This window comes from Ixodes scapularis, unplaced genomic scaffold (assembly GCF_016920785.2).
Source record: "Ixodes scapularis isolate PalLabHiFi unplaced genomic scaffold, ASM1692078v2 PGA_scaffold18__7_contigs__length_3171195, whole genome shotgun sequence".
In the NCBI taxonomy this organism is placed as follows: domain Eukaryota; kingdom Metazoa; phylum Arthropoda; class Arachnida; order Ixodida; family Ixodidae; genus Ixodes; species Ixodes scapularis.
In genome coordinates, this window is record NW_024609844.1 from 2,787,649 (window position 1) to 2,804,058 (window position 16,410).

The following is a 16,410-nucleotide window of genomic DNA, read 5'->3' on the forward strand; positions in this document are numbered from 1 at the left end:
ACAGAACTTTAAAGCTTTGTCCATCTTTGTTACCTCAAATTACTTATTCAGGTCGAATCACTCTCGCAGAAGACGTGACCGCGTGAAAGAATGTACTACTAGACTCCGTATCACTTCAATTCAAGACGCAGTGAAGGTAACGCGCGAACACCCGGCTGCAAGAACATCGAGCATTGCGAGAGCACGCCCGCCGTTGCAGCAGTCTAACTGCGAGCTCGCGCTGAGTACTTTCTTCGCTCGGGAGCAAGCCGAGCTTCTGGCCGCCCCGCCGCCATTTCCAGCGTTCAAGCGTGCTAAAATGCGCGCGCGCGCGCATGCTTTCCGAGGCTACATAAACACGTCTCAGTGAAATACCTGGGGAGAGGGTTCGGTGCTGTCCCGGTGTCTTGCACCTCCATCACGCCCCCTCCTTCCTCTCTTGTCACCTCTGTCACGTGACCCGCAGCAGCGCGCCAGCTAAACGCTGACAAGCATCGAGATCTGGACGAGCGCGCCTGGCCGCCGCTTTTTTCTTTGTCTGCTTGTTGTCAGGTGCAGTTCGAAATTCGCTCGTCTTACCTGCTTCGATCTGTCGCCTAACCCTGCGGTCTTATTAGGATGTCTCTCGACAACGTATTGGATGTGCACCAAAGCTATCAGTGTTCGGAAAGTCCTACGCGCATATCGGCAACAAGCGATTCTTCAGAGAAGTCAGGAATTCTTGCGGTTTGGTTGGGTTCGGCAAATGATAGCTTGTGCGCCGCATCGTGTTAAAACTTCTCAAGAGCCATTCCCTCTCGTTTGTGTATGTGTGATTGTCCTGCTTTGACCGTGTCGACAAATATCACGGATTACATCTTTCAGGTCTGCTAGTATTATGGTAAGTGCACTGCAACCTACTTCTTGGCAACGATTGACCGTTCTTTTACGCGTATTCTTCCAGATTATCTATATAATTGTGCAGCGTCTCTTCTCGCGGCAGCCGGGACAATAATTTCCCCTAATATCTACCTTTATAGTCTAGAATTACGTCGATTCTTGTTTGCTTTGCAATCTTCTCAGTTGTATGAAAGCTTAGACTGCCTCTCACATTTCACAAATCGCTTGCACGTTTGTACTTGCCTACAGAAGAGGTAATAAACTTTGAGGAGAATTGAAAACAATCTTTTGTGTCTGTTTTCCTGTCCATTTGCAAGCACCTACGGGAGCACAATTGTTCTACGTGTTTCCTCCATGTTATAAATAGGTTTATAAGTTTCGGGACGTCTTAAATATGTTTAAGGTAACCAACCTCCCAGATGATACCCATTTGGGGCTAGCGCATAATTTGCCAATTTAAAAGGCACGTTCAAACGTGTGGTCACGTGCCAGGTTGAACGGGCACCCGTTCGACCTGGCACCTGTATCAAACGGGCATCGGTATCAAACGCGGTACCGTCTCGAACGGGTACCGTTTCAAACAGGTACCCGTATCCCATAATCACGTTTGATCCAAACGGATCGACAAGTTTGGTACCGGTTTGATTCAAACGGATCGACGAATTTGCCAGCTTTTGAATTTTTCAATATATATATATATATTTTTTTTTTCCAGTAGGGTAAGAAACGCTCTTGCAACAGGCTTGAAGTGAACTACATAGTCACAGGAATTTACCGTCACAAGATCCGGCTCTGAGAAACATTAAAAAAATTGTTTATCACTTGTCTACAGCAATTCGTTAGAAACTCTCTTTTTGGCGCTAGAAATGGGACAGCAGTGTTGCTAGAATGTCTGTATGTTTGCTGTACAGAGTCGACACATCATCTGTACACTGAAGTCTGCACAAAACCTGTAGGAAGCAGCGGCCAATGATCTGTAGACAATGGTTAAAAAAGTGGATACGTTCTCCCTAGGAAATCTATGCTTTCTAGTCATAATTATGTCTAGAAATTCTGTTGAAATTGGTTAAATTTTTTTGTAAGGCGGGGGGGGGGGGGGGGGGGGTGGGGAGTCGCAGGTTGACATTCCGCTTTACATCAAAGAGTTTAAAAGCGCTTGAGGGATTACGGTGCAATCGATCGACGTGGGATAGCCATGTTGGAACACTGGTCGGAATCATAGCTCCTATCGTAGGTTGGACAATGTAACTGTCGTCTGCGATGTCCTGTTGTCGCCTTTCCGAGACGATTTCGCACCGGGGAAAGGACTGAAAGGTATGAAAATTTGACGAAAAGTGCGTATTTAGAGTATGGAACTTTAGCATTAAGAAATAATGGTAGGTAAAATCGTCAAGAAAAAGCTATCTTTTATTTTGCTGTTTAAATATACTACGATTCCTGGAGAAACTGCCCTTCAAGTGGCGCGCTGGGGTGAGCGCTAGATGTTTTCGAGCTCGCCATGGCGTAGCTCCGTACACTTAGCACCTGCCGCAAGTTGCGGCTTTGACTGCATTCAAGTTGATCAGAAAGATAATTTCTCTGCCCGTGAAGCTTCGCTTTTACGTAGTGAATACCTCCTCTACAGTTATTAATTCAAGACGACAACTGAAACCGCACACGAACAGCACAAATAGAAACAATTACTGCAATATGAATACTGGCTACGACGTCCCATGCGAGGAAGCAAACACATGGTTTGGAATCGCAGTTGAGCGGCTTGATATATTGGCTTTCAAATAATTACGGCGTGAGCGCCTTCTTTTTACTAAGAGATTCATCCCCTGAGCCGTTAAAAATACTCTCAGAGGTATGACATTACTGCAAGAAGATCAACATGCTGGGAATATTATTTATTGCTTTGGTGGTCACCGATAAAATCTGTGGGTTCAAAACGACCAGTATAAAAGGTGGAAACGCAGAGCTCAGAGTAGTAATCGGTGTCGTGTGGGGTTCTATTGGGGTCATTCCATGCCAAACGTCCCTGACGTTGCGCTCGACCATTTCCGATGGTCGAGGTCACGGCGTCACGTTGTGCGCACGCAGGTAGACAGCGGGACCTCGAGTTGTCGGGTAGATCTTGGTGGGAAGAGGCTTTCCTACCCTTGTTACTTTATGGCTTTTCCTATTTCAATCGTCTTGAGCGGCGGTGTCCTAATGTGGTCTTCCAATGTATTGATATCAGCAGATGCTTAGCGCCGCCGGGTCAGAGTATCCACTAGTAAGTTAGCCGATTCTCACGTACACATCCCAATCACTCTCTCTTGTCAACGTCAGGACAGATGTTAACAGCAACACAAAAGTCTCGTGAACGAACAGTCTCAAACGACGAGGCGATATGGAGTTAACGAATGCCCGCCGTACGAGGCTCACGCCTCGTTTGTGTTTCAATCGGCGCTGAAACGGCAAATTGCTGCGTTGCTGAATAGTTCCGCTTTTCACCGCAGTATTCGTGACGGCTAGATGTCGCGGTGATATTATAGCGTATTCATTTTTAGCAGGAGATCACATCAGCTGATGCCGCCCGTCGATTAGGCATCGCGTTTCGGAGTGTGAGGAGCCGCCCTCAGGTACGAAGGGCACAACGGGCTTGCTACGGTTACGCACTGGCGGCACCTCCGATTATCAGCACGATGCCCGCCGTTTCTTCCTTTGCAGCAGGAAAGACGGACAAGGGGAAGCGGCAGCAAACTCCATTTTTTCTTTGGGTCTACTCGTGTCGGCTATCGTTGCAAATGGCGTGCTGTGCGGCGAAGAGGCGTTAAGAACCGACGCTGGTTTATGGTGCGAGAGTTCTACTTCAAAAATTGTTTTCTCGCCTTAAACAAAAAAAAAATCAATTTGATCAAACTTTCAGAATCAAAATGCAACCGATTGTTCTTCCGAACCCACCATATTTTGTATTTTTGTTTGGACCCCCTCAGGGCGAAATAAACGGCTCTTAAGCGTCATAACGCACTTTTTGGCAGTTTCAGGATTTTCTTTTTACTTCAACATATTTAATTGAGCGGTTTTAAATATTTTAATAGATTATATACCTGCAAGGCAGCCGGTAAAACGTTCTATAAAGTCAAGGGAGCAATTAGATATTTTTACTAAAACAACAAAATTTCAAAAACGTTTGATAAAAAATTGTGTTCAAGAAATATTTAAATTAAACAGAAGTGCGTAAGCCAAACCACCTTGTAAATCGAAAGCCATACAAATTTAAGAAAACAAATACTGTTGAGTGTTTTATAAAAAATCGTATTTTTCGTCAATTATTGATTGATGCCTAGTTTTACGCTGTTTTTAAAAGTTAAAGCCGCTTTCAATTCATCAAAAAATATTTTCGACAAAAATATTTTAGGGCATGGCTACGGACATTGCGGCAAAAGGCCATGAACTATTTTTGTGAATCGAAGGCGGCCGAGAGCAACGTCTGGGACGTTTGACACGGAATGACCCATTGATGTTTGATGTGCCGTGTATATGCATGCGCCCAATGTATACGTTCAACTGATGCTACTGGTCTGCGTAATGTATCTACATGTGTGTATAATAAAGGTGCCTGAAGGTCCCAAAGTGTGATGGTGGCGTGAGCAAATAAAAGTATTTTATAGCGAAGCTGTTCACGGCGAGGATTCCGTGGATTTTTGGTGTACGTAAACATAAAGTTCAGAAACTCTACGTCGACAGAATTCGCAGCGCCCCCCTCTTTGCGGTCGTTCCACGCGCTTGCGTGTCTATTTCCATCAGCTCTCCCGGGGTGGCGGTCCCGTCGCGCGTGTCTAGTTTCCTGCGGCTCACCCGCGAGGCGGTAGTCGTCCGAGCAAACATATAAAAAAAGCAAAATGACATGTTGCCGTTCTTCATTTTCATTTTCGCTTCTCTCGTCGTAATGGGGAGGCCGCGTAAAGTTCCGGCTTCTGAAGAGCAACGCTCCTACGAAGAGCAACGGCGGGATTGGCAACGAGAATTTCATCGGCGGCGCGCGGCAAACACCACCGTCTGTGTCGCGTGCTAAACAGCTTCGCTGGTCATCCACCTTTACAGCGTGGGATGACTTGTAATTTTTTGCCACGTGCTCTTACCGTCGCGTGCTGTTCTGCAGGGGAGTGCCAAAATCCCACTGTTAAATTTTTAATCCAACCAAACTGACTGTCGCGTATTTTATTTTTTTTATTCTTCCAATGTGCTATATATAAATTACGCTTTTTAGGACATGGTAGTTTCTTCATATCCCGTCTGTGACTTCTATAACGAAATTGAAGCATTAAGTGAAAACTCGCGTCAGGAACGGAGCTTGTCATAGTTTCTTGGAACTAAGAAAGATTACTTATGTTACTCTATCCCTTAAGCAGAAAAAGCGTTAATCACTAAATGTGTGACAACATTTTATTATATGTCGATTGTCACGTTCTTATTTAACCATAGACAGGAATCAAGGCTACTATATGAATTCAATCGCCCTTATGACTTTTGTTTGTTTGCATTGCGGGGAGCGCGGCGCGTGTAAGAAAGTTCTGTTGTCGCCCGGACAAGCGCGAGAAGCAAAATGTAAAGAACGCAGCAGAACGGTTCTGCTATACAAAGTAGGTTTTGATGATATGCGCGATTTCTGCACATAATTTTATACAGCTAACTTTCTACGCACTAAACGCTGCACAAATATATTGGTATGCGGCTTCCACACACAATGTATAATGCTGAAGCACAATTAAATTATATCTTGTTTTGTATGCAAAGGTCAACTAAACGCATCAGTGACACACAGTGATGTCTCCTTAATATGGATACCACTGTTCCCACAGAAGATCGCTCATAATGTGAGTTGTACATAATAATGAGACAAAAATGCTTGTTTCTTTCCAGCTTGTCCTCGAAAGTGGTGTCCATATAGCCGGGTATTTGTATTAACTGGGTACGTATTAACGAGAAATGACTATGCTTACAGTTGGGAATTTTCAGCGAGTGTAAAATAAACATTTAGTATATAAATACATTTAACAAACCGAGATTATTCAAGTACAGAAGACGGAGATAATGACTTAAGATGAACTAACAAGTGACTTATTTCTTACATTTTTCAAAAGTTAAAAGTTCTAAAGTCACAGGTTTGGCTTTGTTTTACCTAAGTAACTATATATTTGTAGTATATAAACTGTAATTTATTTTATAGTATGGAGTATAAACCGGCAGGCACGGCTCTGTTTACGAACGCTGCCGGAAGCCCGCGCATAGGCACAAGCTATGTGGGCAGAAGCGGCCAGGCTCTCCGTGTTTTGCTATTGCGTTGCCTGGCATGCGCTCGTTGTTGGCGTTGTAGTGACGATTATAGGTTGATTTGTGCGTCGTATTTTCTGCAAACATATGTCGTACGTTATGCAGGCTTATTGTATCGAGACAAACTGTACGTGTACGGCGTTGCCTTCGACGATCCGTACGCCGTAAACAGGCCCGCTGGACTTCCGACGTGAAGTTGCTGCCACCGACGTCGATGGCTCACGTCGTTGTTTATTTAGTTTTTGCGCCAAGCAAGTTCACGACCGACACGGTGCAAGCATACAAGTCTCTCGAGGCCTACAATTACTTCGAGCCTGTTTCCGCGCAGCTGGCAAGATCCGGAGACTGTGGGTCTGCGGAAGTGTATTTAATAACCGATTAAATACACACAGCATCCCTCAAGTCAAGGTATGATATTTTCTGAACCTCGTAATCAGAAGGCACGACAAGCGGTGACGCTTTGTCCGTTCTACCGCAGATCTCATTCCGCTTGGTAGCACGGGCGTAGCGAGCCACAGACAAGCGCTTGGCCGGTGCTTTGTGCGCGAAGACCGTGGGAATAAAATCTGGGTGGTCTCGATAAGGCGACGGTTTCTCTGTACATGAGCAAGTCTCGGGACGGAGATTGAGATGGAAGCCACTCTAGCTTTTAAGAAAGTGCTTGCCGCACAAACGGTCGTCTGCGCGAGGTGACCATTCTTTTCGACCCAAAGATATTATCCACCTTCTGCGCCGTTCACAGTCCACCGCTAACTTGTGAAATATAAATCCGATACTTTTGCTGTACCTTTCGCTGCTATTAATGGCTAACACAGTTTTGCGGGACGTTGAAATGCAGTGACGTCCATGTGAAACATGCGCCCTTTGGCCCACACCACCCGGCTCCGGTGCGATCGCAGCGCCGCAGCAGCTCTGTGACGTCAAGCCCACGTGTCGGTCTATAACAATAATTTTATGCCACTAAATAACGGCTGTTTGAAAAAAAAATAAAAGGATGTTTTTGCAGAATGACAAGATTTACCAAGTTATATTTTTATGCTCCTTGGATAAGTTTAGTTTTTTTAAAATGTTAGTCTCATAATTACGTACTGAGTACGTATATATAATTACTTTTTTTAGTTTACGAACTTAAAACAATTCTTATGCGCCATTTTATTTTGGATATGGGGATGTCTAGATGTACGAACATAATTTGAGATAATTATGAGGTATTCTATAAATATATCGTTTCCTGATCATTCCGGTTTGGGGCGTCCAAGTAAAAAGCATTATCTAAATTTGGCTTTATGGATATTCATTCACCTGTCGTCGTAAAACCTATACGTATAACATTCATATTGCGCTGTTGTTACCTTATCTTCGTGAAATCCACCAGCACGATTGCGAGCTTTAAATTTCTTCTCACAAGTTTCGTTTGGAGTTGTAAAACTGCCAGGCAGCCTTTTTGTATCTAGATTTTTTTCATGCTTTTCAATTCTCAGGCATTCAAAGTCGTCCTCTCTAAAAGAAATAAAGGCAATATAAACAGGCAGTTTATCTTTATAAATGGTTGTCAATCAGATAACACAATTAGAACGTGCCGTTTGAGACGGCATTTTTAGCGTAATTCGGAGATCAATTGACAAACATTTAGTGTTGACTGGGAGAAAAAAAAAATATTTTTTTAAGATTGATTTGTACTTGTTCTACTTGCTTGCTGCAACACTGAAAAAAATAAAGTTAGCATGAACCCAACAGAATGTGGCTTCACGTGACCGCCTGACAAGTGCGGAGAACTGAGGCCCCTTTATTCTGCCCTGGTGTGCTGCTGTGTGGCTTTTATGGAAGTGGTTCAGGTGGACTGTAGTTATTATTCAATGTCGGATAAAAAGTCTAACTGACGTTATAAATACGTTAGTATCTGTCTAAATGGTGCTTGAACTTTGCTGTTTCCACGATGAATACACTTGTTATCACACCGCTGTTGCAGTGGTTGCTGCGTGTTAACGCGCGAGATAGGAGTTAGAGAAGGAACAAACTCAAGACGCTGAAACGGGGATCGGTGTCAAGCCAGCCTTACCGAGCATGTTCCGTAGGCACTCACACTTATAAAACCACGGCATGGCGTGTAACGAACACAATATATTATTGCTCCGCATCCCATTGAATGGCGGGTTGGTCACTAAGCACGCCGAAGAACGAATCGCGAAGCAAGAGGCGTGAAAACAATAAGCCACATCCGCGTTTCTTAAAGAGCCCCTTAAAAGGAAAAAAAAATAAAAGACAGTCTGGTTGAGAAAGGTTTGTCAAAAAATAAATTTTATGCAAAAAAACAATTTAGAGCAATATTGGCGCCGAGAAATTTAGTTTAAATTCTGCGCGGACAGTCCATGACGTCACGCAATGGTTATGCACACTTTCCACCTCAACGAGATGGTCATACGCTCTCTCCTCCTGAGCGTGACTGACTAAATCGCGTCTCGCGCCGCGAATATTGCTCTAAGACATTTATTTTCGCATAAGATTAATTTTTTTAACCTGCGCGTCCCTATCAGACTGTTTAAAAAATATATTTTTATTTCAGGGGTATTTTAAGGATGAGGACCCACGGCGGTCATTAAAAATGACTATACGGTATTATAACGATTGGTCTCTACCTGATGAATTGGATTATATTTAATATATACCAGTGAGTAGAACAGTAAATTATATTTATCTTAATATCAAATGTAAGCATGAGTAAATTAAAAATGAAACCACGTGAACATGTTAAAAGTGGCGCTTTTGTTTATTCATGGTTTGGTAGTTTGAACCGATTTGTCTCTAATTTTTTTTTAATCTGTAGATTAAGAGCGTTTGCTTTGCATATGATGGCCCTTTTTTCAATTTCATTTTTGTTTAAGAGGTATATTTCATGCTATACAGGCTTCATGAAAGTAGATACACGATCGATTTCACGACATCGGCTCGATTCGTGCGTCTGAAACTTGTAACAGTCATTGATGGGTCTACTTTCAAAATGAGTACTGAATTGCATAAGGATTTGTGCCTAACGTTTGTTTTAAGACTCGCATGAAAACAAAAGTAACCGGCAAAAATAGGCGTTGTTTTGTGGTACAAGTGGACCTCCGTTAGGTGTTAACACAAGGTATCCAAACTTCTGTCAAACAAATTTCATTATATAGTTGTTCGCATATTGCCCTTCTTTCAAAATTTGCAATTTGATTTTCTGTGAAACGGTTTGAATCTGCAAAAACAAATTAATCTAAGACAAAAAGAGGTTATTTTACTATATGTTTCACCAGTTGAAAAATAATGTTAGTGTAAACGAGGTAGATTGTTGCATACACAAATTAGCAGCTTTCGATTTCAGTATAGGTTGCTCCATTTTGTCGAAAATCAGCGAAAAGATAATACGAAGTTATTTTGGAATTTTTTGTTTCTTCGTTTATGGCCGCTTGTGCTATCTGCTGAGTTGTGACCAAAATGAAAGGACTACTTGTTCAGAAAAATTCATGGGCTGGCACTGATTTTGTTCTTCACATATGACGCTTTTAAGTAGCTGTGCATGTGCGCAGCCACGATACCTCTCTGTCCTAAATGTTGCCCATCCCTTCTGCATTCAAAACTCCACTGAAATCCTGAAGGCCTTAGGTGATATCCATACAGCTCGTGATATCATCGCCGTCTTTTCAAGTGACGTGGAAGACATGCATTACAGCCTTGATCTCCCCCCTCCCCCAACCCCCTACTCAGTTTCGTTGCCGAAGCTCCACATCTCCACGGTGCCGTGAAGTTTCAGAACTCAACAGCAATTTCAGTTACAGAATCTCTTGAACCAGTCGACCTGCACCTGCGCTCGGCTGTCGTTGCGGATCAGGGGTCAGGTTTATGCACAGAAAGCCGGAGTCTGCATAGGTTTGCGCTTGGCCCCATATTGAGTGAAATTCACTTGTTCTTTTTCCACAGGCAGCTAGATAAGGCCCTCACAAATCTAGCGCCAGGCACCTCCGCCTACAGATGTGTCGAGGAATATCTCGTCGTACATAAAGGTGCTTTAGATTCCTCAGTCTTCACGCACACCTTCTTTGAGAACTCGCATGGTCTCAAATTCAAGAGAGACGATCCCACACAGGAGGGACTGCAGTTTCTAGACACTCGGCTAAACCCTTGTAGTGGAGATGTCCGATACATAAAACTGTTCCTTATAGTGACTACACAAGGTAACGCAATACATGCGCGTGTTGGCCCCGGTGCGGCGCGTCCCTCCAGTTTCGAAAGTGAAACATGAAACTGTTTACGCAGACGCCCGCGCCCTCCGGTGGCATACCGCCGCAGGCTCTAGTTGCTAGACGCCGGAGGAGAAACCGAAACTAAACGAGTGATGTCCACCATATATTGGTCTTTTCAGCAGAAATCACGGAAGCCGGTACTTCCTTTCAACAGTTACCATTCAAAAAGCGTAAAAAGTGGAATCGTTAAAAACCTAATAACCTCGGCGCGCTACAACTTCTATCCCCACTATGTGTTCGAAAGTTGCGAGGGACATCTCGCCTGTCTTCTCAAGGCGGGCTGCCTGCGAGACCAACAAGCCCAAGAGCGCCCATCTTGCCCCTCGATACGCCTTTATCCCAGAATTTCATAGCACAAAGCACTAAATTAAATCGCTGTTCTCCGACAAAACACTGAGGTTTTTTTTTTACAGGCCTCCAGAAACTATCCTCGCTCCGAAAAAATATCGACAATCCGACCCCACCACAGGTTTGCACGACAAAATGTCACCAAATATGCCCCCCGTGTGAACAGCGCGATACCTACTCCATTCCGCTTCGCTGCGGAGCACAGTATATTGTTCAGCCGGCCGGTATCTCAATGATCGCATGAGAGAGCACGCCAATGAGGTGAAACAAGCTGCATCCAACTCATCCGTTCAAAACGTCCACCCAATAGCTCAGCATGTCAACGCCCGCACAAGTTGCGACCCCGAGTTCAATGGCGCACACACACAGTATGGTATGACCGGAAGATTATCGAGGCCTTCGCCATGCGTCACACCTTGTGTAACATTAGCTCCCACTCTCTCAGCCTCTATGACACTAGAATCTCGTATCTTCGTCACCAACTGCAACAACTTTCTAACGTGGTCTAAAGCCACTTCTCCACGGGCGTCACTTCACCGACAAAGACCCTCCTCAATTACCTCTTTCTTTCTCTACTTTTCCCTTCCGTCTTTAATCGGGCCGCCGCTGAAAGGATCGATGTCATTGAAGAACGTAAACAAGTGTACAAGCTGCCATATAACTATGTTTTTCCTCGTCCTCGTCCTTTCTGGCCTTCATGTTGCTTTCCTTTATCACCGTTGTTTTGTGGTAGCTGGGTTTACTGAGCTATGTACTACATAGAATGAAAATGAAATGAAGTTATGCGTCTTGAGCCAGCCCGAATCCCCGCACGAGCTCCAAGTCCCCGTGTCCGACCTGCTTCGTCGTCTTTAAACGCGGGTACACGACATCTCCCCTTCTCCTTTTTGTCCAAATCGACTTGGTGTCCTCACCAATTTTTCTGATCGTGTAGTGTACCCACGTTGTGCCTTTACCTGGATCTCCTGAGTTAAGTTTTTAGAAATCATGCTTATTAATTAAGGTGTTTTCTTTTGTTAGAACTTTCTAAGAGTTTCTTCGGCATTGTTGTTTTTGTTAGCTTTCTTTGTGGGTGTTAGCGTTTTGGAGGGAGCGTTTGCTTGGGCAGAGCGGCCGAGATGCGGGAGCGGTTCCCCCGCGGTCGTTAAGAAATGTCTCGGGCTTCGGGAGTCTGCTCGGACAGATCCCTGGGACAGCCCGTTCTTGCAGCTGCTTGTGGCTTTTAGCCGAATGTTCCTGTATATAGAGAATTTTGCCGCTTAGTGTAAAATTGTCGCTTTTTGCCCGATGCAATAACTTAGCGATTGGCGCCAGTCAGACTGGGAAAATTGCAGAGAACAAATCTACAAGGAATTTGGGTTTGGCGGTTGGAGTGGCAGGATGACAGCTCGCCGACCATTGGAGAACAGTGTACCACGTGTGAGTGGTGGAATTTGAAGAGATTGGTCGGTTCCTGAGGGGAAATGAGGCCCCCTACGGGCCTACCAAAAGATTGCGGAGAAGATTTTGAGGGATTCGGACTTTGGATTTGATGGAGAGAAATTGGGGACGGGGGTCGAGACTTTAGACGAGGCAGGATGGTCTCCCAAGTTGGGATTTGTAACTAGAGTGTAAATAAATGCACATAGTTCTATTCAAGCAGTGAGTCGACTCGTCATTCAGCGACGTTCGTGCCACCACGCTCCAGACCATCGGAGCGGAACCTGCCTCCCACACCACCGGGAGGATCGAACAACTTTAACTGGCGCAGTCAACAGGATGGTAGCGTGATTTCCGGTGAGACGACGTGGCGGCGACCTGCGGGCAAGTACGCGAGCTTCGGCTCAGCGGGCGGACGAGGCAGCATCCCTGTGAGAAGCCTCGTGGGCTCCGGCCTGAAGTGACCATGACGGCCCCCCCGTGAGAGGTCTTGGCGGTTTTGACCGGACGTCAGCAAGTGGACGAGGGAACATCGACGTGAGAAGCCTCGTGGGCTCGGGGCCGAAGTAACCAGGACGACATCCCTGTGAGAGGTCTTGGTGGGTTTCGACCCGAGGTGGACGTGGCGACATCCCCGTAAGAGGCCTCGTGTGTTTCGACCCAAAGAGAAGAAAGCGACATCCCCGTGAGAGGCCTTGTGGGTTTCGACCCGATGCGAACAAGGCGACATCCTCGTGAGAGGCCTTGTGGGTTACGACCCGAAGAGGACGAGTGGGCGGACCAACATCCATGCGAGAAGCTTCGTAGGTTACGGCCGAAAATACAGCGACGACGCAGCATCGTCTACGTGAGAAGTTGCGTGGTGTCGCGACCCCAAAAACGGACCAGCCGGGCCCCAACCCAAGGCCAACTTCGGCGGGTGACGTCCAGCGACACCGGAGAGTCCTCGCCTCAGGAGCAGCGCACTGACACAGGTGGGACTCATTTCTGTTTCCTCCGGGTTTCGCATGTCAGTGGTGACTCGGTCAATGACCATAGGAGCCCAGGGAGCGACGAGTGAGAGCGGCGATGAGAGCCCAGCCATGCCGGACGCCGTGTCGGAGGGGTGAGGGAGTAAGAGCGAGAACGAGCTCAAGCTAAAAATTGTAGCTCTAAAACTGGAACTCCAGATGGCACAATTTAAAGCGAAGCAGGCAGAGGAGAAGTCGTGTCGCGACGGAAAAGACGAGGGCGAAAGAAGCAAGATGTCGGAATACGCAAAGGAGCTGCGCGCGGTGTTGGCTCAGATGCCAGAGGCCGAGTCCATGGTCCCAGGGTGGTTCAAAAACGTAAACACGCTGTTCGCGTCGCTAAGCATACCAGCGGAAGCACAGGGGGCCACCATTCTTCCATTTTTAATGGAAAGAATGAGGGCTTCTAGCCCGAATCAGTCAGACGGTCGGATAATGCCGTACCTTGAATTGAAAGACAAAATTCTTAGGGAGCTTAAGATGACCGCCAACGAATACCGAAGGTTATTCCTCACATCTCAAAAAACGGAAGGCGAGTCGTGGGCACAATTTTCCACCAAACTGGAGACATTCTTTTTGTACTATCTGAACAGTCGCGAAATTCAGACGCTGGATAAGCTGAAGCACCTCATGGTGTCAGATAGGTTAAAGCAAGCCATGCCAGACGAAATGAGAGCCTACATTCTCCAAAATGAGACGAAAGGGTGGCTTAGGCCAAAGGAGGTAGTTGAGCTGGCAGAGAACTTTGACGAAAGCCGTCGTAGGAGAAAGCCTCAAGGCAGGGAGAAAGCGTCGGACAACGCACCCGTTCGAGGGCGAGATGGGCAGTCGAAGGAGACTGTGCCGACGACGACTGGCGGTGGGGGACGCGGCGCAGACCAAACGAGGGCAATTCGTTGTTTTGGTTGTGGTCGATTAGGACATATCCAGAGAAACTGTCAGCAATCACGAAGGCAAGCAGACGAAGGTCAGGCGAGCCAAAACAAACATGACCCGCGAAAATTAGTAGCCCAGGTGGCGTCTATACCAGCGGAAATAGCTAAAGCTTGCGTCAAAAGGGACGGTATGAGCCTCAGGTGGGTGGATCTCGTAGTGGCAGACAGACATCTGAAGGCCTGCCTAGATCCCGACACAGAGATTACGGTGTTGAGATTGGAAACGGTTCCTGCGGCGTATTTAGAATATAGTGAAGGAACAATCAAGTTGAAAGGAGCGTTAGGAACGGTGGTAACCGCCGATTTTGCATACGTGCCACCGAGTTCAGTAGTGGAGGGAGAAAGCACGGGCCAGCAAGTCCTCACACTGTGTGCGATCACCGACGAGCTGTCGGACAGTTTGGGAGCGTTGCTTATTCCAGAGGTGTACAGAGAACTATTGCAAGTTCGATCGGTTCCCGAGAGGGAAGCGGTAGAAATTGAAGTGATGGAAAATGAGACAGACCAGCACTTCCGACACACAACTGAGGACACGCTGGGGAATGGGGTGCTCGAGTAGGAGACCATGGAGTACGAAGAAAAGACAGACGCGGACGGCGATGACTGCGGCGACATCGAGGTCGAGCCGGCGGTTCAGGCGGGCAAGGGGCACCCCACGCCCACCAGGAAAACGGACGACGAAGACGACGGTTGGCCCGAAACCTTGCTTGAGCGGCAAAAGGGTGAAGATCCGGAAGAAGACCGCAAGGAGGACGCTTACGGCGTGGACCGCGGCGGCCGCGAGGTGAAGCCCGTTAATAGGAGAGCTGGCGCCGACGAGGCAGATGCACCCACCGGTGATCCGGTGACGCAAGGAGGCGAGAGCGGGAGCGATGGTGATGGCGGCGACGAGGGGACGACCCTGTTTGGCGACCTCGAGTGTAGGGATCCCGGGGACCTCGGCGCACCGGTCGCCGCAGCACTGGGGACGCAAGGGCCGTCCCAGGCTGGGACGAAGCAGCTGCGCAAGGGGCGGAACGACAGGTTGGCGGTCGAGAAATACTCCGGGTCCAACTCTGCATCGGCTCCGGGCTACGACGCGGACGGCCACGGCGGGAACGGGAACGCCGGCGAGAGGACGGCGAGAAGGGTCTTGATCCCTCCGATCCAGGCGCCGAGACGGAAGCTCCGACTGCGGAGAGGCACCGACTTCGGGACCGAGGCCGTGTCGTCGCCGAAGTTCAAGCCGGCGGAGCATCGTACGGCTAGGGCGACGCCCACGAAGAAGGTTGCGTCGCGCTACTCCAGAAGGGGGAGTCTGGACGCAAAGTGCTGCGGGGGCGGCAAGTGCCAAATGAGCACGGAAAACACAAAGAAATCACTCCGGCTAGTGGCCAGAGCTCGCACGCGAAAACGGCAGACCTCCAGTTTGAGCTCGGGATCAGTGAGTGTCGTGGAATCGACCGGCTGCGCGCCGCCCCAGGCACTCCTCAGAACGTCTTTAATGACAACGAGATGGACGAGAAGACGGTCACGTTTAGGGGGGCAGCTGGCGAGGCTACTCAGTTTTTGCTTCACCTGTAGCCTACATTTATCTCAAGGCCGTCCTAAATAATTTTTCTTTTGCTGTTCGGTTGGCCTCTCGGTATTTTATATTCTCCATAATATTTTTTTGTGTTTGATTTTTATTCTCAGCGGAAGAAGTTTGGAAGCCCGCACTTATTTGAAACGTTCTTCATAGCTTTATAGCGTTGGTAAGCATGTCGAGGCGAGACAGGTATGATTAGGGCATGATGATTATACCACAGTTTTGAGAGCTCCCACCACTGATTTTGCGGGACCCTGGAATGTTCAGGAGTGGGACCAACTTGTGTGTGACCGTTAGTGGCAGTTTGGGTGATTTTGAACATGACAGCTATTATGACAATTTTTCTTTTGTGCGCCCATTCTGGTGTGTGCTCAGATGCTTTTCCTGCGGCAGCAGTGTGTTCACCGTTTTAGTATTTCTGGTTTTGGAATTGTAATCCTTTTTTTATCAGTGCCGTTTGATTCTGTCGAAATTTACGGATGAGCGCTTGGTGAACTTTTAGAGCATAGTGTTGACGTTGTTGCTTTTGGTTAACTGTAGGCCAAGCGGCCGGTTCGAATATTTCCCAGTGCTCTATTCGGGGAAGGAATTTATGTTGCCCTTACATCAAGTGTCAACGCAACAGTCTTTGTGGGGAGGAGTTAAGTATATAGAAATCATGGTTATTAAATAAGGCGTTTTTTTTTTTTTTTGTTAGAACT

The 16,410-nt window shown here is 46.9% G+C and overlaps 1 protein-coding gene across 1 annotated transcript in view; it reads right to left on the bottom strand.

The window, feature by feature from the left end:
• LOC115323018 overlaps positions 1-16,410 on the bottom strand; it is a 189,103-nt gene that overhangs the window by 23,342 nt on the left and 149,351 nt on the right. Inside the window, exon 11 of the mRNA XM_040205305.1 lies at positions 7,512-7,659. Within this exon, the coding sequence (XP_040061239.1) occupies positions 7,512-7,659 (148 nt within the window). The remainder of the gene's footprint in view (positions 1-7,511; positions 7,660-16,410) is intronic.